Below are 22,672 nucleotides of genomic sequence, written 5' to 3'. Positions count from 1 at the left end.
CCATTTGGTGCCCGTGGGTGCCCCCGATGCCACCCTGAACTGCCCAATTCCCCGTTTGGTGCCCGTGGGTGGCCCCTGGTGCCAGCCCTGGTGCCAGCCTGAACTCATCCATTCCTGGTTCGTCCCCATTTCAGTGCCCTGCTGGCACTGCCCCCCTGTACTCCCAAATGCCCGTTTTTATCCCCATTCCGGTGCCCATTGGTGCCACCCCGAACTCCCCCGTTCTCTCCTCATTTTGATGCCACCCCGAGCTCCCAGATCCCCGTTCCGGTGCCCATCGGTGCCACCCCGAGCTCCCAAAGCCCCGTTTTCTCCCCATTTCGGTGCCCATTGATGCCACCCCGAGCTCTAAAGCCCCGTTTCCTCCTCATTTTGATGCCCATCGGTGCCACCCCGAGCTCCCAAATGCCCGGTTTCTCCTCATTTTGATGCCACCCCGAGTTCCCAAAGCCCCGTTTCGGTGCCCATCGGTGCCACCCCGAGCTCTAAAGCCCCGTTTCGGTGCCACCCCGAGCTCCCAAATGCCCGTTTTCTCCCCATTTTGATGCCACCCCGAGCTCCCAGATCCCCGTTCCGGTGCCCATCGGTGCCACCCCGAGCTCCCAAATGCCCGTTTTCTCCTCATTTTGATGCCCATCGGTGCCACCCCGAGCTCCCGGTTTCCCCCGTGGCGGTGCCCGCCCCGTGCCCGCCCCGTGCCCGCCCCGTGCCCGCCGTGCCCGCCCGGACCGATCGATCGATCGGGTTAATGATCGATCCGCCCGGGGCTGATTGGCCCCGCTGCCATCAGGCCAGCGCTGCCCTGCCCGCCCTTAAAGGCGCGCCTGGCACCGGGGGGCAGCGCTGCCAGCCCGTCATGGCCGCCTGCCTGGCACTGCCCGGCGCCCTCCTGGCCGCGCTCCTGGCGCTGGTAGGGACGGCGGCGCCGCGGGTGGCACCGGGAGGGCACGGGGCGGGCACCGGGGGTGGCACCGGAGCGGGGACGTTCGGGGGGCTGAGGGTGGCACAGCCGGGGGGACGCGGGTGCGGTGCCCACCTGGTGGCATTTGGAAGGTTTGGGGGTGGCAGAGCTGAGGGCACACGGGTGTGGTGCCCACCTGGTGGCATTTGGGTGGCCGAGGGTGGCAGAGCTGGGGGGACGCGGGTGCGGTGCCCGCTGGTGGCATTTGGGTGGCGTTTGGAAGGTTTGGGGGTGGCAGAGCTCGGGGCACACGGGTGTGGTGCCCACCTGGTGGCATTTGGGAGGGGACACTGCTGTGGTGCCCATTGGGTGCCCGTTGGGTGCCCATAGCGTGACATTGAGAGGTGGCAGAGCTGGGGACGCCGCTGTGGCACCCACTGGGTGACACCTGGGTGGCGTTCAGAGGTGGCAGGGTGGGGACACCCCGTGGTGCCCTTTGGATGCCAGTCAGAACTGATGTGCAGGAGCTGGGAGTGGCACAGCCGCTCCTTGTGGTGCCCTCGGGTGGCACCCGGTGACAGCTGGGTGGCACTGGGGAGACCGAGAGTGGCAGAGCAGGGGGACACCTCCATGGTGCCCATCAGGTGCCCCTTGGGTGGCATTTGGGTGGCGTTTGGACGGGCTGAGAGTGGCAGAGTGGGGACAATGTTGCGGTGCCCATCAGGTGCCACTTGGGTGGCATTTGGAGGGGTGGGGTGACAGAATGGAGGGGACACCGCTGTGGTGCCCTTTGGGTGGCATCGGGTGACATTTAGGTGCCATCTGGGTGTGGTTGGAGGAACCAAAGGTGGCAGAGCCGTGGGGACACCGCCGTGGTGCCCTTTGGGTGGCATTGGGTGACATTTGGAGGGACTGGGGTGGCAGAACGGAGGGGGCACCGCTGTGGTGGGCACTGGGTGACGTTTGGAGGACCTGGAGGTGGCAGAACGTGGGTACAATGCCACGATGCCCGCTGGTGCCATCCGGGTGCGGTTTGGCGGAACCAAAGGTGGCAGAGCCATGGGGACACCGCTGTGGTGCCCTTTGGGTGGCATCGGGTGACATTTGGAGGAACTGGGCTGGCAGAATGTGGGTACAATGCTGTGGTGGGCACTGGGTGACATTTGGAGGAACCGGAGGTGGCAGAACGTGGATACAATGCTGTGGTGCCCACTGGTGCCATCTGGGCACGGTTTGGCGGAACCGAAGGCGCCGGAGCTGTGGCGACACCTCCTCGGTGCCCATCAGGAACCCCTCGAGGTGCCAGTGCCCGTCCCTGTGCCCGCAGGCGTCGCCGTCGCTGACCCCCGTGCACCAGGCTGGCATCTGTGCCTTCTACGGCGAGTGCGGCCGCAACCCCGAGGTGAACTCGTCCCTGGTGCCCTCCGAGGTGCCCTGCCTGTCCAACACGCCGGCGCGGGAGGCGCAGGGTGCCCTGCTGGCCCTGCTGCGGGCGGTGTGCCCCGAGCTGGCAGCGGGCGACAATGGCACCGCGCGGGTTTGCTGCAGCTACGCCCAGCTGGTCGCGCTGCGCCGCAGCGTGGAGCTGTCGGGCGCCGTCCTGGCACGGTGCCCGTCCTGCGCCCGCAACTTCGCCAACCTCTACTGCCACAACATCTGCAGCCCCGACCAGAGCCTGTTCACCAACGTCACCCGCGTGGCCGACCGCGTGGCACAGCCTGGCACCCTGGCAGTGCTGGAGTACCAGCTCTTCTACCGCAGCCGCTACGCCGAGGCCGCCTTCGCCTCGTGCCGCGACGTGCGGATGCCCGCCACGGGCGGTTATGCCATCGCCACCATGTGCGGGCGCTACGGTGCCCAGCTGTGCACGGCCCAGCGCTGGCTGGACTTCCAGGGCGACAAGAACAACGGGCTGGCACCGCTGCAGATCGACTTCCAGCTGCTGCCCAACGGCTCCGAGCCCGGCCAGGGCATCGCCCCGCTGGACGCGCCCGTCTGGGGCTGCGACCAAGCGCCCGACGCCGAGCAGGAGCCCTGCTCGTGCCAGGACTGCCCCCGGGCGTGCCCGCCCGCGGTGCCCCCCGCCGACCCTCCGCCGCCGTTCCGCATCGGCCGCGCCGACGGCGTGCTGGTCATCTGCGCGCTGCTCTTCGCCAGCCTGGCCCTGGCCTTCCTGCTGGCCGTGCTGTGCCGCCGGGGCCAGGCCGAGGTGGCACCGAAGCCGCGTGCCCGCGGGTGCTCGCGGCGGCTCGGCGAGGCCTGGCAGCGCGGCCTGGAGCGGGCGTTCCGCCGCTGGGGCGCCCTGGTGGCCACCTGGCCGCTGGCCGTGCTGGCCGTGGCCGTGGCCGTGGCCGCGGGGCTCTCGGCCGGGCTGGCGACCTTGCAGCTGACCACGGACCCCGTGCAGCTCTGGTCGGCGCCGGGCAGCCGTGCCAGGCAGGAGAAGGAGTTCCACGACCGCCACTTCGGGCCCTTCCTGCGCACCAACCAGGTGATCGTGACGGCGCCCGGGCGCCCGGGCACCACGGCCTACGACTCGGTGGTGCTGGGCACCAAGAACTTCAGCGGGGTGCTGGCCCAGGACGTGCTGCTGGCGCTGCTGGAGCTGCAGGAGGAGCTGGCGGGCACCGCGGCGTGGGCGCGGGGCAGGAACGTCACCCTGCGGGACGTGTGCTATGCCCCCCTGAACCCCGCGGCGCCCGGCGTGGGCGACTGCGCCGTGTCCAGCGTCACGCAGTACTTCCAGAACAACCGCAGCCGCCTGGCGCTCCGCGGCTGGCAGCAGGATGGCAAAGTGCAGGGCGCCGTCGACTGGCACGACCACCTCATCTACTGCGTCAAGTGGGTGCCGCGGGCGGGGGGCACGGCGGGGCACGGTCGCTGCGGGGTGCCCAGGTGTGGGGTTCGGGTGCCCCAAGGGTGCTGCACGTGGCATGGTACCCAGCTGTGGGGCTGGGGTGGCATCTGTGGGTGCTGGACATGGCGTGGGGACTATGGGGTGCCCGGTCGTGTGGGGTGATGGGTGATGCCCAGGGGGCTCTGTCCATGATTTGGTGCCCGCGGGGTGCCCAGGTGTGGGGCTGGGGTGACATCTGTGGAGTGCCCCGTGTGGCACGGTGACCGTGGGGTGCCCAGCTATGGGGCTGGGGTGATGCCCATGTGGGTTTGGGGTGCCACCTGCACGTCCCCATCACTCTGGGGTGCCAGACTGTGTCTCTGGGCTGGCACCTGGCTGTGCCCCATCGCTGTTGGGCTGTCACCCACATGTCCCCATCACTCTGCCCATGGGTTCAGAATGTCACCTGCATCCCCCATGCCAGCCGGGGTGCCAGGCTGTGGGTTCAGGGTGCCACCCGCATGTCCCACACCAGCCGGGGTGCCAGGCTGTGGGTTCAGGGTGCCACCCACATGTCCCACATCACTGTTGGGGTGCCAGGCTGTGGGTTCAGGGTGCCACCTCTGTGTCCTGCATCACTGTTGGGGTGCCAGGCCGTGGGTTCAGGGTGCCACCCGCATGTCCCACACCAGCCAGGGTGCCAGGCCGTGGGTTCAGGGTGCCACCCGTATGTCCCACACCAGCCGGGGTGCCAGGCCGTGGGTTCAGGGTGCCACCCACGCATCCCCCATGCCATCCAGGGTGCCAGGCTGTGGGTTCAGGGTGCCACCCACATGTCCCACACCAGCCGGGGTGCCAGGCCGTGGGTTCAGGGTGCCACCTCTGTGTCCCACATCACTGTTGGGGCACCAGGCCGTGGGTTCAGGGTCCCGCATCACTGTTGGGGTGCCAGGCCGTGGGTTCAGGGTGCCACACACGCATCCCCCATGCCATCCGGGGTGCCAGGCCGTGGGTTCAGGGTGCCACCCACGCATCCCCCATGCCAGCCGGGTGCCCGCGGTGGCAGCGGGGCCGGGGCCGGGCGGGCACAGCCCCCGCTGACGGCCCGGCCCTGTCGCCGCCAGCTCCCCGCTCTCCTTCAAGGACATCACGGCGCTGGAGCTGAGCTGCATGGCCGAGTACGGCGGGCCGGTGTTCCCGTACATCGCGCTGGGCGGATACCGCGGTACGGCACGGGGCTCCGGGGTGTCCCGGGGGTGTCCCCGCGGTGTCACCGCCCTGTCACCGCCCTGTCACCGCCGTGTCCCCGCAGAGTCCGAGTACACGGAGGCCGAGGCGCTCATTGTCACCTACTCGCTGAACAATTTCCCCGCGGGGGACCCGCGCCTGGAGTGGGCGCTGAGCTGGGAGCGGCAGTTCCTGAGCGTGGTGCGCGACTTCCAGCGGCGCCACCGCCACAACCTCTCGGTCACCTTCATGGCCGAGGTGGGCGCCGTGTCCCCTGCGTGTCCCCTCTGTGTCCCCTCCGTGTCCCTGTGTGACCGCCGTGTCCCTGCGTGTCCCCTCTGTGTCCCTGTGTGACCGCCGTGTCCCTGCGTGTCCCCTCCGTGTCCCCTCTGTGTCCCCTGCGTGTCCCTGTGTGTGACCTCCGTGTCCCCTGCCTGTGCTTGTGTGTGACCGCCGTGTCCCCTCCGTGTCCCCTCCGTGTCCCCTGCGTGTCCCCTCTGTGTCCCTGTGTGACCGCCATGTCCCCTGCCTGTCCCTGTGTCCCCTCCGTGTCCCCTGCGTGTCCCTGTGTGACCGCCGTGTCCCCTGAGTGTCCCCTCCGTGTCCCCTGCGTGTCCCCTCTGTGTCCCTGTGTGACCGCCGTGTCCCCTCCGTGTCCCTGTGTGAGCCCCAAGTCCCCTCCTTGTCCCCTGCGTGTCCCCTCTGTGTCCCTGTTTGTCCCCTCTGTGTCCCCTCCATGTCCTCTCCGTATCCCTCTGCGTCCCCTGTGTGACCGCCGTGTCGCCTCCACGTCCCCCCCATGTCCCTCTGTGTCCCCGTGTGACCGCTGTGTCCCCTCCATGTCCCCTCCGTGTCCCCTCTGTGTCCCTGTGTGGCTGTTGTGTCCCCTCCATGTCCCTGTGCCCTCCGTGTCCCTGGTGTCACCCGTGTCACTGTGTCCCTTACGCCACCTCCGTGTCCCCATGTCCCTTCCGTGTCCCCGGTGTCCCTGGTGTCACCCGTGTCACCCTGTCCGTATTGGCCTCAGTGAACTCCGTGTCCCCTCCATGCCCCTGGTGCCCGCAGTGCCCCCCACGTCCCTGTCCCGCTCTATGTCCCCTCCGTGTCCTCAGTGTCCCTGTGCCCCTTCTGTGTCCCCAGTGTCCTCAGTGTCCCCACGCCCCAGGTTCCCGCAGTGTCCCTGTCCCCCCTTGGTGTCCCCGGTGCCCTCGATGCCCTCGGTGTCCCCCGTGCCCCCCGTGCCCCCTATGTCTCTGTCCCTCCTCTGTGTCGCCAGTGCCCTTTGTGCTCCTCGTGTCCCCCTGGTGCCCGCGGTGCCCTCCCTGCCCCTGTCCCGCCTCTGTGCCCCCGTGCCCCGCTGTGCCCCGCGGTGTCCCGGTGTCCCCGGTGTCCCCTCACTGTCGCCGTCCCCGGTGTCCCCTCACTGTCGGTGCCCCGGTGTCCCCTCACTGTCGCCGTGCCCGGTGCCCCGGTGTCCCCGGTGTCCCCTCACTGTCGCCGTCCCCGGTGTCCCCGGTGTCCCCTCACTGTCGGTGTCCCCGGTGTCCCGGTGTCCCCGGTGCCCTCGGTGTCCCCGGTGTCCCCTCACTGTCGGTGTCCCCGGTGTCCCCGGTGTCCCCTCACTGTCCCCGGTGTCTCCGGTGCCCCGGTGTCCCCTCACCGTCGCCGTCCCCGGTGTCCCGGTGTCCCGGTGTCCCCTCACTGTCCCCGGTGTCCCGGTGTCCCGGTGTCCCCTCACTGTCGCCGTCCCCGGTGCCCCGGTGTCCCGGTGTCCCCGGTGTCCCCGGTGTCCCCTCACTGTCCCCGGTGTCCCGGTGTCCCCGGTGTCCCGGTGTCCCCTCACTGTCCCCGGTGTCCCCTCACTGTCCCCGGTGTCCCGGTGTCCCCTCACTGTCCCCGGTGTCCCCTCACTGTCCCCGGTGTCCCGGTGTCCCCTCACTGTCCCCGGTGTCCCGGTGTCCCCTCACTGTCGCCGTCCCCGGTGTCCCGGTGTCCCCTCACTGTCCCCGGTGTCCCCTCACTGTCCCCGGTGTCCCGGTGTCCCCGGTGTCCCCTCACTGTCCCCGGTGTCCCCGGTGTCCCGGTGTCCCCTCACTGTCGCCGTGCCCGGTGTCCCCGGTGTCCCCTCACTGTCCCCGGTGTCCCCTCACTGTCCCCGGTGTCCCCGGTGTCCCCTCACTGTCCCCGGTGTCCCCTCACTGTCCCCGGTGTCCCCTCACCGTCGCCGCGCCCCCAGCGCTCTCTGGAGGACGAGATCAACCGCACGAGCGGGGAGGACATCCCGGTGTTCGCCGTCAGTTACCTGCTGGTGTTCGCCTACATCGCGCTGGCCCTGGGCGAGTACACGGCCTGGAGGAGGCTCCTGGTGAGCGGCGGGCACCGCCAGGGCACCGGGAGGGCACCGGGAGGGGCACAGGGACCTGGTGAGACGAGGGGCACAGGGAGTGGCACAGGGACCTGGAAAGGGTCGGTTTGGGGGGCTCTGGGCTGGCACAGGGACCTGGAAAGGGCCGGTTTGGGGGCTCTGGGGTGGCACGGGGACCTGGTGAGATGAGGGGCACCGGGGGTGGCACAGGGACCTGGAAAGGGCCGGTTTGGGGGCACCGGGGGTGGCACGGGGACCTGGAAAGGGCCGGTTTGGGGGCTCTGGGGTGGCACCAGGACCCGCTGAGCCCTGGGGGTGCGGAGGTGGCACCGGGGAGCCCCGGGGGTGTCGGTTCGGGGGCATTCGAGGGGTTCGGGGGTGCCAATCCAGGGGTGCCAGTCCGGGAGGTTTGGGGGTGCCGACCCGTGGTGCCCACCCGGCGGTGCCAATCCCGGGTTTCTGACGGCGGTGCCCACCCGGGGGTGCTGAGCCAGGGATGCCGATCCGGGGGTGCCAATCCAGGGGTTCCGGGGGTGCCGATCCGGGGTTTCTGACGGCGGTGCCCACCCGGCGGTGCCAATCCCGGGTTTCTGACGGTGGTGCCCACCCGGGGGTGCCCGCAGGTGGAGTCCAAGGTGACGCTGGCGCTCGGGGGCATCGTGGTGGTGCTGGGCGCCGTGCTGGCCGCCATGGGGCTGCTGGCACTGCTGGGGCTGCCCTCGTCCCTCATCATCATCGAGGTCGTGCCCTTCCTCGTGCTGGCCGTGGGCGCCGACAACATCTTCATCTTCGTGCAGGAGCTGCAGGTGGGCACGGGGGCACCGGGGGGCATCGGGGGCATTGGGGGGCACGGGGGGAACCGGGCAATGGGGGTGTCATTGGGGATGGGGGCACCGGGGGGCTGGAGGGCACCGGGTGGCATCAGGGGTGGGGGCACATTTCAGGACAGGCATCCCCATGGGGCAAGGCTGGCATTTGTGGGCATGGGGGAATTTGGCATCTGGAGGTGCCCCCGGGCGTTCCCTGGGTCTGGGGGTGCCCCCTGGGCATTCCCTGGGTCTGGGGGTGCCCCGGGTGCCCCCGGGTGCCCCTGACCCCCCCGTGGCAGCAGCAGTCGCATCGGGAGCCGGGCGAGACGCGGGAGCAGCACCTGGGGCGGGTGCTGGCACAGGTGGCACCGAGCATGCTGCTCTGCAGCCTCTCCGAGACCATCTGCTTCCTGTTCGGTGAGCAGGGGGGCACCGCGGGCACCGCGGGGGCAAAGGGGGCACGGGGACATGGGGGGCACAGGGTGGGCACAGGGACATGGGGGGCACAGGGAATGGGGGGTACAGGGACATGGGGGGCACAGGGAATGGGGGGCACAGGGTGGGCACAGGGATATGGGGGGCACAGGGAATGGGGGGCACGGGGACATGGGGGGCACAGGGTGGGCACGGGGATACGGGGCATGCAGGGGGTACAGGGAATGGGGGGGCACAGGGAATGGGGGGCACAGGGAATGGGGGGCACAGGGTGGGCACAGGGATACGGGGCATGCAGGGGGTACAGGGAATGGGGGGCACAGGGAATGGGGGGCACAGGGTGGGCACAGGGACATGGGGGGCACAGAGGGCACCGGGGATACAGGGACACTGAGGGAACGGGGGGCACTGGGGATGGAGGTGGCACGGGGAGGTGGGGGGCACGGGGGTGACATGGGGGGCACGGGGGTGGGCACAGGGAGCACAGGGTGGGCACAGGGACACGGGGGACAAGGGGCACAGGCCGGGGGGTGTGGTGCGGTCTGGGCGGCTGGCACGGGGTCCTGGTGACGCCAAGGGGGACCCGGGAGGTGCCAGGGACGTGCCGGTGACCCGGGGGGTGCCCGGGCACGCAGGTGCCCTCTCGTCCATGCCCGCCGTGCGCACGTTCGCCCTGACGGCCGCGCTCGCCATCGCGCTGGACTTCGTGCTGCAGATGTCCGGATTCGTGGCACTGGTGGCACTCGACAGGCGGCGACAGGAGGTGGCACCGGGGCAAAGGGGCACGGGCCGGGTGCGAGGGGTGGGCACAGGGTGGGCACGGGGACCCCAGGGTGGGTGAGAGGGTCCCTACAGCGGGTGAGAAGTGCCCAGGGTGGGCGTGGAGACCCCGGGGTGGGCACGGGGTGGGCAGGGGGATCCCGAGGCGGGTGTGAGGATCCCCAGGGTGGGTGAGAATGTCCCTAGGGTGGGCACAGGGTGCCCACGAAGCCCCCGGGGTGGGTGTAAGGATGCCCAGGGTGGGTGTAAGGATGCCCAGGGTGGGTGAGGGTCCCCATGCAGTGCCCAGGCTGGGCAGGGCACACCCACAGGGCACGGGGGGGGGGCTGTGGAGGAGCCGTGCCAACCCTGCCGTGCCAACCCTGCCGTGCCAACCTCCCCGTGCCAACCCAGGCCGGGCGCTTCGATCTCTGCTGCTGCTGCGGGACGGGCAAGGGGGGCACGGCCGGGGCGGGCCGGGGGCTGCTGCGCCCCTTCCTGGAGCGCTGCTACACCCCCGTGCTGCTGCACCCCCTCGTGAGACCCGCCGTGGTGAGGGCACGGGGGCACGGGGGCACGGGGGGCACGGGGGGCATGGGGGGCACGGGGGGAATTGAGGGCATGGGGGGAATTGGGGGGAATTGGGGGCATGGGGGGCACGGGGGGCATTGAGGGAATTGAGGGCACGGGGGGCATGGGGGGCACTGGGGGCATGGGGGGAATTGGGAACACGGGGGGCACGGGGGGCATGGGAGCAGGGGGAGGCATTGGGGGCACGGGGGGCATTGAGAGACATTGGGGGACATGGGGGGCATGAGGGGCATGGGAACAAGAGGGGCATTGGGGGGCACGGGGGGCACGGGGGGCATTGGGGAGACCTGAGGGATTTGGTGTTTTGGGGTGGCACCAGAGTTCTGTCAGGGGTTTGGGGGGTCTGGGGGCTCTCTGAGGTTTTGGGGTGGCACAGGGGGGGGCCGTGGGGGGTTTTGGTGCCCGGGGGGTCTCTGGGGGTGTTGGTGCCCGGGGGGTCTCTGGGGGGGTTTGGGGTGCCAGGGGGTCTCTGGGGGTGTTGGTGCCAGGGGGGTCTCTGGGGGGTTTGGGGTGCCAGGGGGGTCTCTGGGGGTGCTGGTGCCCGGGGGTCTCTGGGGGGTTTTGGGGTGCCCGGGGGTCTCTGGGGTGTTGGTGCCCGGGTCCCTGAGCAGAGCCCCCCCCCAGGTGCTGCTGTTCCTGTTCCTGGCCTGCTCCGGGCTCTTCCTGCTCTTCCACGTGTCCGTGGGGCTGGACCAGGAGCTGGCACTGCCCGAGGTGGGCACAGGGGTGGCATGGGGGAGACCGGGACCCCTCTCTGCCCCTCAGTGTCCCTTTGGGGCCCCTGTGCCCCTTTGAGCCCCCTCTGTGCCCTCTGGGGCGCCCCTGGGGTGCCCCCTCTGATGCCAGCCGTGCCCAGGACTCGTACCTGCTCGAGTACTACTCGGCCATGAACCGGTACCTGGCCGTGGGCGTGCCCACCTACTTCGTCACCACGGGCGGGTACAACTTCTCCTCGGAGAACGGCACCAACGCCATCTGCTCCAGCTCGGGCTGCGATGCCAACTCGCTGACGCAGAGCATCCAGCTGGCCACGCGCTACCCCAACGTGTGAGTGCCCACCCGAGCCGCGGGCACCCCCGAGCGCGGCGGGCAGCGCCCGGCCCTGCCAGCCCCTCCCTGCCGTGTGCCCTCCGCAGGTCGTACCTGGCCATCCCGGCCACCTCGTGGCTGGACGATTTCCTGGACTGGCTGAACCCCACGGTGCGCTGCTGCCGCGTCCACGTCAGCGGGCAGCACAAGGGCGAGTTCTGCCCCTCCACCAGCTGTGAGTGTGCCAGGGGGCACCGCGGGCACCGGGGGCCAGGGGGTGCCCACTGCGTGCTCATGGGGTGGTCATTGAGTGCCCACCATGGGGGCCAGGGGGTGCTCATGGGGTGGCCATTGAGTGCTCATCATGGCGGCCATTGGGTGGCCATTGGGTGGTCATGGGGTGGTCATTGGGTGCCCACCATGGGGGCCAGGGGGTGCTCATCATGGTGGCCATTGAGTGCCCACCATGGGGGCTCGGGGGTGCCCATTGAGTGCCCACCATGGGGGTCATTGGGTGCTCATGGGGTGGCCATTGGGTGCCCACCATGGGGGCCATTGGGTGCTCACTGGGTGCTCATGGGGTGGCCATTGAGTGCCCACCAGGGGGGCCATTGGGTGCTCATGGGGTGGTCATTGAGTGCCCACCATGAGGGTCATTGGGTGGCCATTGGGTGCTCATCATGGCAGCCACTGGGTGCTCATGGGGTGGTCATTGAGTGCCCACCATGGGGGCCAGGGGGTGCCCATTGGGTGCTCATGGGCTGGTCATTGAGTGCCCACCATGGGGGCCAGGGGGTGCCCATTGGGTGCTCATGGGCTGGTCATTGAGTGCCCACCATGGGGGCCAGGGGGTGCCCACTGCGTGCTCATGGGGTGGTCATTGGGTGCCCACCATGGGGGCCATTGGGTGGCCATTGGGTGCTCATCATGGCGGCCATTGAGTGCCCACCCTGGTGGCTGTTGGGTGGCCACTGGGTGCCACCATGGGGGTCATTGGGTGCTCATCATGGTGGTCATTGAGTGCCCACCATGGGGGTCATTGGGTGGCCACTGGGTGCTCATCATGGTGGTCATTGAGTGCCCACCATGGGGGCTCGGGGGTGCCCATTGGGTGCTCATCATGGTGGTCATTGAGTGCCCACCATGGGGGCCAGGGGGTGCCCATTGGGTGCTCATCATGGTGCCCATTGAGTGCCCACCATGGTGGCTGTTGGGTGCCCATTGGGTGCCACCATGGGGGCTCAGAGGTGACCATTGGGTGCTCATCATGGTGCCCATTGAGTGCCCACCATGGCGGCCATTGGGTGCCCATTGGGTGGTCATGGAGTGGCCATTGAGTGCCCACCATGGAGGGGTTCTTGGGTATCCATTGAGTGCCCACCCTGGTGGCTGTTGTGTGGCCACTGGGTGCCACCATGGGGGCTCGGGGGTGCCCATTGGGTGCTCATCATGGCGGCCATTGGGTGGTCATAGGGTGGCCATTGGGTGCCCACAATGGGGGCCATTGGGTACCAATGATCACCATTGGGTGCCCGTTGAATGCCCACTGGCTGTCCATTGGGTGTCCATTGGGTGCCCACCACAGTGGTCATTTGGCATCTACTGTGATGCCCACTGGGTGCCACTTTGGTGCCTGCTGTGACGGCCACCTCGTGCCTTTTGTGTGCCTGTGGTGGTGCCCAGCGGGGTGAGCGGTGTCCGGTGCCCGCACTGACCCCGTGTGCCCACGCTGACCCCGTGTGTGCCCACGGTGGTGCCCGGTGCCCACACTGCCCCGTCGTGCCCACAGCCGACCCCAGCTGCATCCTGGGGCAGTGCCTGAAGCGGCTGCGCCGCCCCACGGACGAGGAGTTCCAGCGGTTCCTGCCCTGGTTCCTGCAGGACCGGCCCTCCCTGCAGTGCCCCAAGGGGTGAGTGGCACCACGGTGGCACCGCCCTGGCACCGCCCGGGGCATCCCCTGACCCTGTGGCCCCTCTGGCTGTCCTGGCTGTCCCCCGTGTCCCCTGACCCCCCTGTCCCCGCAGTGGCCTGGGCGCCTACGACACCTCGGTGAGCATGGACGACAATGGCACCATCCTGGGTGAGTGAGGGTGGCACGGGCACGGGGGCTGGGGTGCCCACTGCCCACAAGGGTGCCCACTGACCAACAGGGTGCCCACTGACCCCTGGAGTGACCACTGACCAATGGGGTGCCCACTGACCCCTGCAGACCACCCTGTGGTGCCCCTTAGTGCCAGAGTGACCACTATCCCCATGGTGCCCACTGTCCTGTAGTCACCACTGCCCACAAGGGTGCCCACTGCCCCCCTGGTGCTCACTTCCCCTGTGGTGCCTGCTGCCCCCATGGTGCCCACTGCCCTGTGGTGACGGTGCCCCCGTGGTGCCCACTACCCCCAGAGTGCCCACTGCCCCCATGATACCCATTGCCCTGTGGTACCCGCTGTCCCCAAGTGCCCGCTGCCCCTGTGGTGCCCACTTCCCCACGGTGCCCACTGTCCCCAAGTGCCCACTGCCCCCACAGTGCCTGCTGTCCCTGGAGTCACCACTGCCCCCATGGTGCCCGCTGTCCCTGTGGTGCCCATTCATTGTCCCCAAGTGCCCACTTCCCCATAGTGCCCACTGTCCCCGTGGTGCCTGCTGTCCCTGTGGTGCCCACTGCGCCCAGAGTGCCCACTGCCCCCAGAGTGCCTGCTGTCCCTGTGGTGCCCACTGCCGTCATGGTGCCCACTGCCCTCAGAGTGCCCACTGCCCCCAGAGTGCCCGCTGCCCTCAGAGTGCCCACTGCCCCCACGGTGCCCGCTGTCCCTGTGGTGCCCATTCATTGTCCTCAAGTGCCCGCTGCCCCACGGTCCCCACCGCCCCCGCGGTGCCCACCACCCTGTGCTGACATTGCCCCCGTGGTGCCCGCCACCCGGCGCTGACATTGCCCCCGTGGTGCCCACCGCCCGGCGCTGACATTGCCCCCGTGGTGCCCGCCGCCCCGCGGTGCCCGGTGCCCGGTGCTGACGCTGCCGTGCCCGCAGCCACCCGGTTCATGGCGTACCAGCGCCCGCTGCGCACGTCGCAGGAGTACACGGGTGCCCTGCGCGCCGCCCGCGCCCTGGCAGAGTACATCACCACCACCCTGCGCGCCGTGCCCGGCACCGACCCCGCCTTCCGCGTCTTCCCCTACACGTGAGTGGCACTGCCAGCCCGGGGGGGAGGGCGGGGAGCGGTGCCCAGGTCAGGGTGCCCGTTCTGGGGTGCTGGGGGTGCCCAGTGCCCCTGTTGGGGGTCGTGAGTTGGCGCCCCAGTGAAGGGTGCCCATTCCAGAATGTTGGGGGTGCCCCAGTGCCCTTGTTGGGTGCCCATACCAGGATACCCAGTGCCCATTTTGGGGTGCCCAGTGCCCATTCTGGGATCCCAGTGCCCATTTTTGGGTGCCCAGTGCTCATTTTGGGATACTGTGTGCCCATCCCCGGGTGCCCAATGCCCATTTTGGGGTGCCCAGTGCCCATTTTGGGATCCCAGTGCCCATTTTGGGATACCCGGTGCCCATTTTGGGGTGCCCAGTGCCCCTCCCCGGGATCCCAGTGCCCATTTTGGGGTGCCCAGTGCTCATTTTGGGATACCAGTGCCCATATCAGGGTGCCCGGGGCCCATTTTGGGGTGTCCAGTGCTCATTTTGGGATACCAGTGCCCATCCCCGGGTGCCCAATGCCCATTTTGGGGTGTCCAGTGCCCGTTTTGGGGTGCCCGGTTCCCCTCCCCAGGTGCCCGGTGCCCGTTTTGGGATCCCAGTGCCCATTTTGGGGTGCCCAGTGCCCGTTTTGGGATCCCAGTGCCCATTTTGGGATACCCGGTGCCCGTTTTGGGGTGCCCGGTGCCCCTCCCCGGGTGCCCGGTGCCCGTTTTGGGGTGCCCGGTTCCCCTCCCCGGGTGCCCGGTGCCCCGGCCGGTGCCAGCGCGGTGCCACCCCGCAGGGTGACGTACGTGTACTACGAGCAGTACCTGACGGTGGTGCCCGAGGGGCTGCTGACGCTGGCACTGTGCCTGGTGCCCACCTTCGCCGTGTCCTTCCTGCTGCTGGGCATGGACGGGCGCTCCAGCCTGGCCACGCTGCTGACCATCGCCATGGCACTGCTGGGCACCGTGGGCTGCATGGCGCTCTGGGCAGTGCCCTACAACGCCGTGGCACTCATCAACCTGGTGGCGGTGCGGGCACGGGGACGGCGGGGCACGGGGCATGGCACGGGGGGTGGCACGGGGATGTGGGGCACGGGGGACAGTGGGGGCATGGGGGGTGGCACAGGAACATGGGGTGGCACGGAGACACAGGGCACATTGAGTGGCATGGGGAGGGGGGGTGGCATAGAGACCTGGGGTGGCACAGGGACACGGGGCACAGGGCACGGGGGGTGGCACAGGGATGTGGGGCACCTTGGGTGGCACGGGGACACACGGCACGTTGGGTGGCATGGGGATTTGGGGTGGCACAGGGACACGGGGGACATGGAGTGGCACTGAGCATGTGAGGTGGCACATGGGGTGGCTTTGTGGGCACAGGGGGTGGCAGCAGGAGCTGGGACATATGGGGTGGCACTGGGGTGGCTCTGGTGGCACAGGGGGTGGCTCTGATGGCACTGGGGTGGCTCTGGTGGCACGGGGGTGGCTCTGGGGGCACAGGGGGTGGCACTGGGGTGGCTCTGTGGGCACAAGGATGGCTCTGGTGGCACAGGGGTGGCTCTGGTGGCACAGGGATGCCTCTGATGGCACAGGGATGGCTCTGGTGGCACGGGGGTGGCTCTGGTGGCACAGGCAGTGCCCGGGGTGCCAGCCCAGCCCGCTGTGCCCGCAGGCCGTGGGCATCTCGGTGGAGTTCGTGTCCCACATCACCTGCGCCTTCGCCCGCAGCCGCCAGCCCACGCGGGTGGCACGAGCCAAGGAGGCCACGGTCACCATGGGCAGCAAGGTGGGCACGGGGACACCGAGGGGCACCAAACCCTGCCGGGGTGGGGGTGGCACCGAGGGACCCCAAACTGTCCTGGGGGTGGCACCGAGGGTCCCCAAACTGTCCTGGCGCTGGGGGTGACACTGGGGCACCTTTTGGGGTGGGGGTGACACTGGGGGACCCCAAACCCTCCTGGGCTGGCGGGTGGCACTGTGGGATTCCCTCCTGGGCAGGGGGTGGCACCAGGGGACCCCAAACTGTCCTGGGGGTGGCACCAGGGGACCCCAAACTGTCCTGGGGCTGGGGGTGACACCGCAGGACCTTTTGGGACTGGGGGGTGGCACCATGGGACCTTCTGGGCTGGGAGGTGACACTGGGGGACCCCAAAGCCTCCTGTGGGTGCGGGGTGGCACCGTGGCATCTTTTGGGAGTGGGAGGTGGCACCGTGGGACCCCAAACTCTCCTGGCACCGGGAGGTGACACTGGGGGACCTCCTGGTCTGGGGGTGTCACCGTGGGTCCCTGTCCCTCCCGGGGCGGTGTCACCGGGGATCCCTGTCCCTCTGGGGGTCCCTGTCCCCCTCGGGGCGGTGACACCGAGCGCGGCGCTGTCGCCGCTGTCCCCGCAGGTGGTGGCAGGGGTGGCCATGACCAACCTGCCCGGCGTGGTGGTGCTGGCCTTCGCCAAGGCGCGGCTCGTGCAGATTTTCTTCTTCCGCCTCAACCTGATCGTCACCCTGCTGGGGCTGGCACACGGGCTCGTGTTCCTGCCCGTGCTGCTCAGCTACGTGGGTACGGACAGGGGACAGCCCTGGGCACAGGGACATGGGCACAGGGACATGGGCACAGGGACACCCCTGGGGAGAGGGACGGGGATGGGGACACCCCTGGGGACAGAGACACTGGGACAGGGGGACACCCCAGGGGACAGGGACAGGGATACAGGGACACCCCCGGGGACAAGGTCACCGGGACAAGGACAGTGTCACCTCCCTAGGAACCGGGACGGGAACACCCAGAGAGGACAGGGACACCGGGACAGGGACACCCCTGGGGAGAGGGACAGGGACAGCAGGACAGGGACATGGGGACAGGGACGGGGTTACACCAGGACAGTGTCACCTCAGGCATGAGGACACTGTGTCACTCATGGGAACAGTGACAGTGACATGGTGCCCATTGTCCCCTCAGCCTAGGGACAGTGACAGTGACACTGTGCCCATTGTCACCTCAGCCTGGGGACAGTGACACCGCTGTCCCCTCAGCCTGGGGACAGTGACAGTGACACCGCTGTCCCCAGGGCCTGGGGACAGTGACAGTGACACTGTGCCCATTGTCCCCGGAGCCTGGGGACAGTGACAGTGACACTGCTGTCCCCTCAGCCTGGGGACAGTGACAGTGACACTGTGCCCATTGTCCCCTCAGCCTGGGGACAGTGACACTGCTGTCCCCTCAGCCTGGGGTCAGTGACAGTGACACCGCTGTCCCCAGGGCCTGGGGGACAGTGACAGTGACACAATGCCCCATTGTCCCCGCAGGGCCCCCGCTGCAGGTGCCACCAGGGGAGGACACGCCGGGGGACAACGTGCAGGGGACAGGGCTGGGCCTGGCCAACCCCGGCTTCAAGGACACGGACACGGACAGGGACAAGGACAAGGACAGGGACAAGGGCAAGAGCAAAGACAAGGACAAGGACAAGGACAAGGGGAAGGACAAGGACAAGGACAAGGACAAGGACAGGGACAAGGACAAGGACAAGGACAAGAGCAAGAGCAAGGGCAAGGACAAGGGGAAGGACAAGGACAAGGACAAGGACAAGGGCTCCAGGAAGGGCTGAGCCCCCCACGCCCCCCCGTGCCCCTCCCCCCTTTCTATTTAAACTGGTTTTGTCACATCCTGCACTGGTTGGACTGGGATGGATCGGGGGGGAGGCGCCGCACAGTGTCACAGGGCTGGGGACACGGGGACGGCGTGTGGGACACTGTGGGGACACTGTGGGGACATGGGGACGGCGTGTGGGACACGGGGACACTGTGGGGACACCATGTGGGACACACGGACACTGTGGGGACATGGGGACACCATGTGGGACACAAGGACAGTGGGGACACCATGTGGGACACACGGACACAGTGGGACACAGGGACACTGTGGGGACATGGGGACACCATGTGGGACACAGGACTGTTGAGGACACGAGGCCATGTGGGGCACAGGGACTTTGGGAGCATTTCTGGGTTTATTCCCGGCCCTATAGGAACACGTAGGGCACAGCGGGGACATCCCAGATCACTCCTGTAGGAACATTTATGGGGTTTTTAGGAACATTTCTGGGTTTTTTAGGAACATTTATGGGGTTTTTAGGAACATTTATAGGTTTTTCAGGAACGTTTACAGGTTTATTCCCTCGAGGAACTTGTAGGGCACACTGAGGACATCCCAGAGCACTCCTTTAGGAACATTTATAGGGTTTTTAGGAACATTTATATATAGGTTTATAGGTTCATTCCCTAGAGGAACTTGTAGGGAACGTCCCAGATCATTCCTTTAGGAACATTTACAGGTTTATTCCCTAGAGGAACTTGTAGGGCACACTCAGGACCTTCCAGACCATTCCTTTAGGAACATTTATAGGTGTTTTAGGGCCATTTACAGGTTTATCCCTAGAGGAACTTGTAGGGCACACTGAGGACATCCCAGAGCACTCCTTTAGGAACATTTACAGGTTTTTTGGAAACATTTACAGGTTTATCTCTAGAGGAACTTGTAGGGCACACCCCAGAGCACTCCTTTAGGAACATTTACAGGTTTTCCAGGACCATTTTCAGGTTTTTAGGGCCGTTTCCAGGTTAGCCCCAGATGAACTTGTAGGGCACATCCCAGAGCACTCCTTTAGGAACATTTACAGGTTTTTTGGAAACATTTACAGGTTTATTCCTAGAGGAACTTGTAGGGCACATCCCAGATCATTCCTTTAGGAAGATTTAAAGGTTTTTCAGGACCATTTACAGGTTTATCCCTAGAAGAACTTGTAGGGCACACTGAGGACATCCCAGAGCACTCCTTTAGGAACATTTACAGGTTTTTTGGAAACATTTACAGGATTTTTAGGGCTGCTTCCAGGTTAGCCCCAGATGAACTTGTAGGGCACATCCCAGAGCACTCCTTTAGGAACATTTACAGGTTTTTTGGAAACATTTACAGGTTTATTCCTGGAGGTACGTGTAAGGTACACCCCAGATCCCTCCTTTAGGACCATTTGCAGGTTTTCCAGGAACATTTACAGGTTTCCCAGGACCATTTACAGGATTTTTAGGGCCGTTTCCAGGTTCACCCTAGATGAACTTGTATGGCAGGCGGGCGGGCAGGGTCTGCAGCTCCAGGCGCACGGGGCACTTGTAGAAGTGGCCGAGCAGGGTCTCGGCGTAGCCCTGCAGGAAGTAGAGCTTGTGGGGCGGCAGCGCCCGCGCCAGGAGGCAGCAGAGCACCAGCAGGTTCCCGCGGCGCTTCAGCACCGCCTCGTCCAGCAGCAGCCCCGGGAACGTCCCGGCCAGGAAGCGCCGCAGGAACGCGTCCTCCAGGGCCCGCGGGGCCGCGCCCGCCTCGCCGCACAGGTTACCTGGGGGCACAGGGGACATTGGGGACATTGGGGACACTGGGGACACTGGGGACATTGGGGACACTGGGGACATTGGGGACACTGGGGACAGAGGGGACAGAGGGGACATTGGGGACACTGGGGACATTGGGGACAGAGGGGACATTGGGGACACTGGGGACAGAGGGGACATTGGGTCACTGCACGCCTGCCTCGCCACACAGGTTACCTGGGACAGAGGGGACATTGGGGACATTGGGGACACTGGGGACAGAGGGGACATTGGGGACACTGGGGACAGAGGGGACATTGGGGACACTGGGTCACTGCCCGCCCGCCTCGCCACACAGGTTACCTGGGACAGAGGGGACACTGGGGACACTGGGGACATTGGGGACACTGGGGACACTGGGGACATTGGGGACACTGGGGACAGAGGGGACATTGGGTCACTGCACGCCTGCCTCGCCACACAGGTTACCTGGGACAGAGGGGACATTGGGGACATTGGGGACACTGGGGACAGAGGGGACATTGGGGACAGAGGGGACATTGGGGACACTGGGGACACTGGGTCACTGCCCGCCTGCCTCGCCACACAGGTTACCTGGGGGGACACACAGGGGACACTGGGGACACTGGGGACATTGGGGACTTTGGGGACACTGGGGACACTGGGGACAGAGGGGACACTGGGTCACTGCCCGCCTGCCTCGCCACACAGGTTACCTGGGACAGAGGGGACACTGGGGACACTGGGGACACTGGGGACATTGGGGACACTGGGTCACTGCCCGCCTGCCTCGCCACACAGGTTACCTGGTGGGACAGGGGACACTGGGGACACTGGGGACAGAGGGGACATTGGGGACACTGGGGACAGTGGGGACATTGGGGACACTGGGTCACTGCCCACCTGCCTCGCCACACAGGTTACCTGGGACATTGGGGACACTGGGGACATTGGGGACACTGGGGACAGAGGGGACACTGGGTCACTGCCCGCCCGCCTCGCCACACAGGTTACCTGGGACAGAGGGGACACTGGGGACATTGGGGACACTGGGGACATTGGGGACACACGTGTGGCATTGGGTGACCTCCCTGCTGGGCTGCACCTGCCTCGCCACACAGGTTACCTGGGGGGACACACAGGGGACATTGGGGAGACTGGGGACACTGGGGACATTGAGGACACTGGCACCGGTGGCACTGGTGGCACCAGCCCAGCCGTGGTCCTGGCACCACAGGGGTTGTGTGACCTGTCCCCAGGATGCCCATGGGTACCACGCGTCACTGTCCCCACCAGGCTCCCACGGTGCCCACGTACCCCACGCTGCCCCGTCCCCACCATGCTCCCGTGTCCCCACAGGCCACCTCCCTGTCCCCCCGTGTCCCCTGTCCCCGTGTCACGCACCGGTGTGCAGGGACAGCCAGCCCTTGCGGTGCCCGATGTGGTGCGGGGCGTGCGCCTGCTCGTACGTCACCAGCTTGTCACCCTTGCCCGCGCGCACCCGCGCCGCCCGCGCCTGCGGGGACAGTGGCGTCAGCGACAGGGACAGGGGACAGGGGACATTGGGGACACAGGGACATTGGGGACAGGGACAGGGGACACTGGGGACAGGGACAAGGGACATTGGGGACACAGGGACAGCGGGGTCAGGGACAGGGGACATTGGGGACAGGGACAAGGGACATTGGGGACACAGGGACATTGGGGACAGGGACAAGGGACATTGGGGACACAGGGGACAGGGACAGGGGGACATTGGGGACACAGGGACAGCGGCGTCAGCGACAGGGACAGGGGACAAGGGGACACTGGGGACAGGGACAAGGGGACATTGGGGACACAGGGACAGCGGCGTCAGCGACAGGGGACACTGGGGACAGGGACAAGGGGACATTGGGGACACAGGGACAGCGGGGTCAGGCACAGGGGACACTGGGGACAGGGACAAGGGACATTGGGGACACAGGGACATTGGGGACAGGGACAAGGGACACATGGACGGGGGACATCAGGGACAGCAGGGTCAGCAGGGATGGGACAGCGGGGTCAGGGACATGGGGAAAGTGGGGTCAGGGGGACATGGGGACAGGGGGATAGCAGGGTCAGGAGAGAGGGGACACGAGGACAGGGGACAGCGGGGACAAAGGGACAGGGGACAGCGGGGACACGAGGATAGGGGGACAGGGAGACATGGGGTCGGGGAACAGGGGACAAGGGACAGCGGGGACAGCAGGGTCAGGGGACATTGGGAACAGCGGGACATGGGGACAGCAGCGTCAGGGACACGGGGACAGCGGGGTCAGGGAACAGCAGGGACAAGGGGACACGGCCGCAGGGTCCCCGAGCACTCACCTTGAGGCACACGGGGCTGGTGTGGAGCTGCCGGGTGGCGCTGGGGACATGGAGGGCACGGGGAAGGACCTGCACAGGGGACAGGGCTGGGGACGGCTGGCAGGGGACATCCCGGTCCCCAGGGCTGGGGACATCGCAGTCTCCTGTCCCCAGCACCGCCAGCGTGTCCCCAGGAGCCGCTGGGCGACGGCAGCGGAGCAGCCCCGGTGTCCCCGCAGTGGGGACAGCGCTGTGTGACCCCACAGCTGTCCCCACAGCTGTCCCCACGCTGTCCCCAGTGTCACCGCAGCCCTCGGCCCTCTCATCCAGCGCCCCCACCCTCGGTGTGTCCCATTCCCGGTGTCCCTTGTCACCCCCATTCCCAGTGTCTCCCATCCCCAGTGCGCCCCAGGCTAAGTGTGCCGCATCCCCAGTGTCCCTATTCCCAGTGTCCCCTATTTCCGGTGTTTGTCCCCCATTCCCGGTATTTCCCATTCCCGATGTTTTTCCCCCATTCCCGGTATTTCCCATTCCCGGTATTTCCCATTCCCGGTATTTCCCATTCCCGGTATTTCCCCATTCCCGATGTTTTCCCCCCATTCCCGCTCTCCCCTCACCCGCAGGCCCCGCGCGGCCGCCGCCATCTTGGCTGAGGGAGCGGCAGCAGCGCCCCCTGGCGGCGGGAGGGCGGCACGGGGGGGACTGGGATGGACTGGGATGGACCGGGAACACTGGGAGCACTGGGGATACTGGGATGGACTGGGATGGACTGGGATGGACTGGGAGCACTGGGATGGACTGGGATGGACTGGGGATACTGGGATGGACTGGGATGGACTGGGAGCACT

The 22,672-nt window shown here is 67.2% G+C and overlaps 2 protein-coding genes and 1 long non-coding RNA gene across 3 annotated transcripts; 2 read left to right on the top strand and 1 right to left on the bottom strand.

Annotated features, from left to right (window-relative positions):
• The first annotated feature begins 1,906 nt into the window (after nt 1-1,906).
• NPC1L1 (NPC1 like intracellular cholesterol transporter 1) lies at nt 1,907-17,719 on the top strand. Its single transcript, XM_058042317.1, has 19 exons — nt 1,907-1,927; nt 2,229-3,742; nt 4,862-4,962; nt 5,050-5,222; nt 7,201-7,329; nt 7,953-8,135; nt 8,441-8,555; nt 9,209-9,336; nt 9,747-9,884; nt 10,548-10,637; nt 10,780-10,970; nt 11,060-11,187; nt 12,742-12,862; nt 12,978-13,033; nt 13,977-14,127; nt 14,916-15,147; nt 15,791-15,904; nt 16,512-16,674; nt 17,421-17,719. Exons 1-19 carry the CDS (start codon nt 1,907-1,909, stop codon nt 17,717-17,719), a joined length of 4,047 nt encoding a protein of 1,348 aa, XP_057898300.1.
• A 678-nt stretch (nt 17,720-18,397) lies between these two features.
• LOC131094863 (uncharacterized) lies at nt 18,398-19,152 on the top strand. Its single transcript, XR_009115805.1, has 3 exons — nt 18,398-18,710; nt 18,791-18,963; nt 19,087-19,152. It is a non-coding gene; the product is annotated as an uncharacterized LOC131094863 (long non-coding RNA).
• Nucleotides 19,013-22,507, bottom strand: MRPS24 (mitochondrial ribosomal protein S24). The gene is made up of 4 exons (XM_058042448.1): nt 22,442-22,507; nt 21,846-21,914; nt 20,898-21,009; nt 19,013-19,501 (listed from the first exon to the last, which is right to left on the bottom strand). The coding sequence occupies exons 1-4, from the start codon at nt 22,466-22,468 to the stop codon at nt 19,218-19,220; spliced, it is 492 nt and encodes a 163-aa protein (XP_057898431.1). The 5' UTR covers nt 22,469-22,507; the 3' UTR covers nt 19,013-19,217.
• Nucleotides 22,508-22,672: the final 165 nt, after the last annotated feature.

The sequence above is a fragment of the Melospiza georgiana genome, chromosome 31, assembly GCF_028018845.1.
Source record: "Melospiza georgiana isolate bMelGeo1 chromosome 31, bMelGeo1.pri, whole genome shotgun sequence".
Taxonomy (NCBI): Eukaryota; Metazoa; Chordata; class Aves; order Passeriformes; family Passerellidae; genus Melospiza; species Melospiza georgiana.
This window is presented reverse-complemented; position numbering and strand designations above follow the sequence as displayed.

What these genes read in the sequence shown, in the direction of transcription:
- MRPS24 (XM_058042448.1), bottom strand. Translation starts at nt 22,468, where the DNA reads ATGGCGGCGGCCGCGCGGGGCCTGCGG. An exon ending in CGGCCGCGCGGGGCCTGCGG is followed by an intron (nt 21,915 to 22,441) that starts GTGAGGGGAGAG and finishes TCCCCTGTGCAG; the next exon opens with GTCCTTCCCCGTGCCCTCCA. An exon ending in CTGGCTGTCCCTGCACACCG is followed by an intron (nt 19,502 to 20,897) that starts GTGCGTGACACG and finishes CTGTGCCCCCAG; the next exon opens with GTAACCTGTGCGGCGAGGCG.
- NPC1L1 (XM_058042317.1), top strand. Translation starts at nt 1,907, where the DNA reads ATGCCCGCTGGTGCCATCCGG. An exon ending in GACCATCTGCTTCCTGTTCG is followed by an intron (nt 8,556 to 9,208) that starts GTGAGCAGGGGG and finishes CCGGGCACGCAG; the next exon opens with GTGCCCTCTCGTCCATGCCC. An exon ending in CGACAATGGCACCATCCTGG is followed by an intron (nt 13,034 to 13,976) that starts GTGAGTGAGGGT and finishes CCGTGCCCGCAG; the next exon opens with CCACCCGGTTCATGGCGTAC.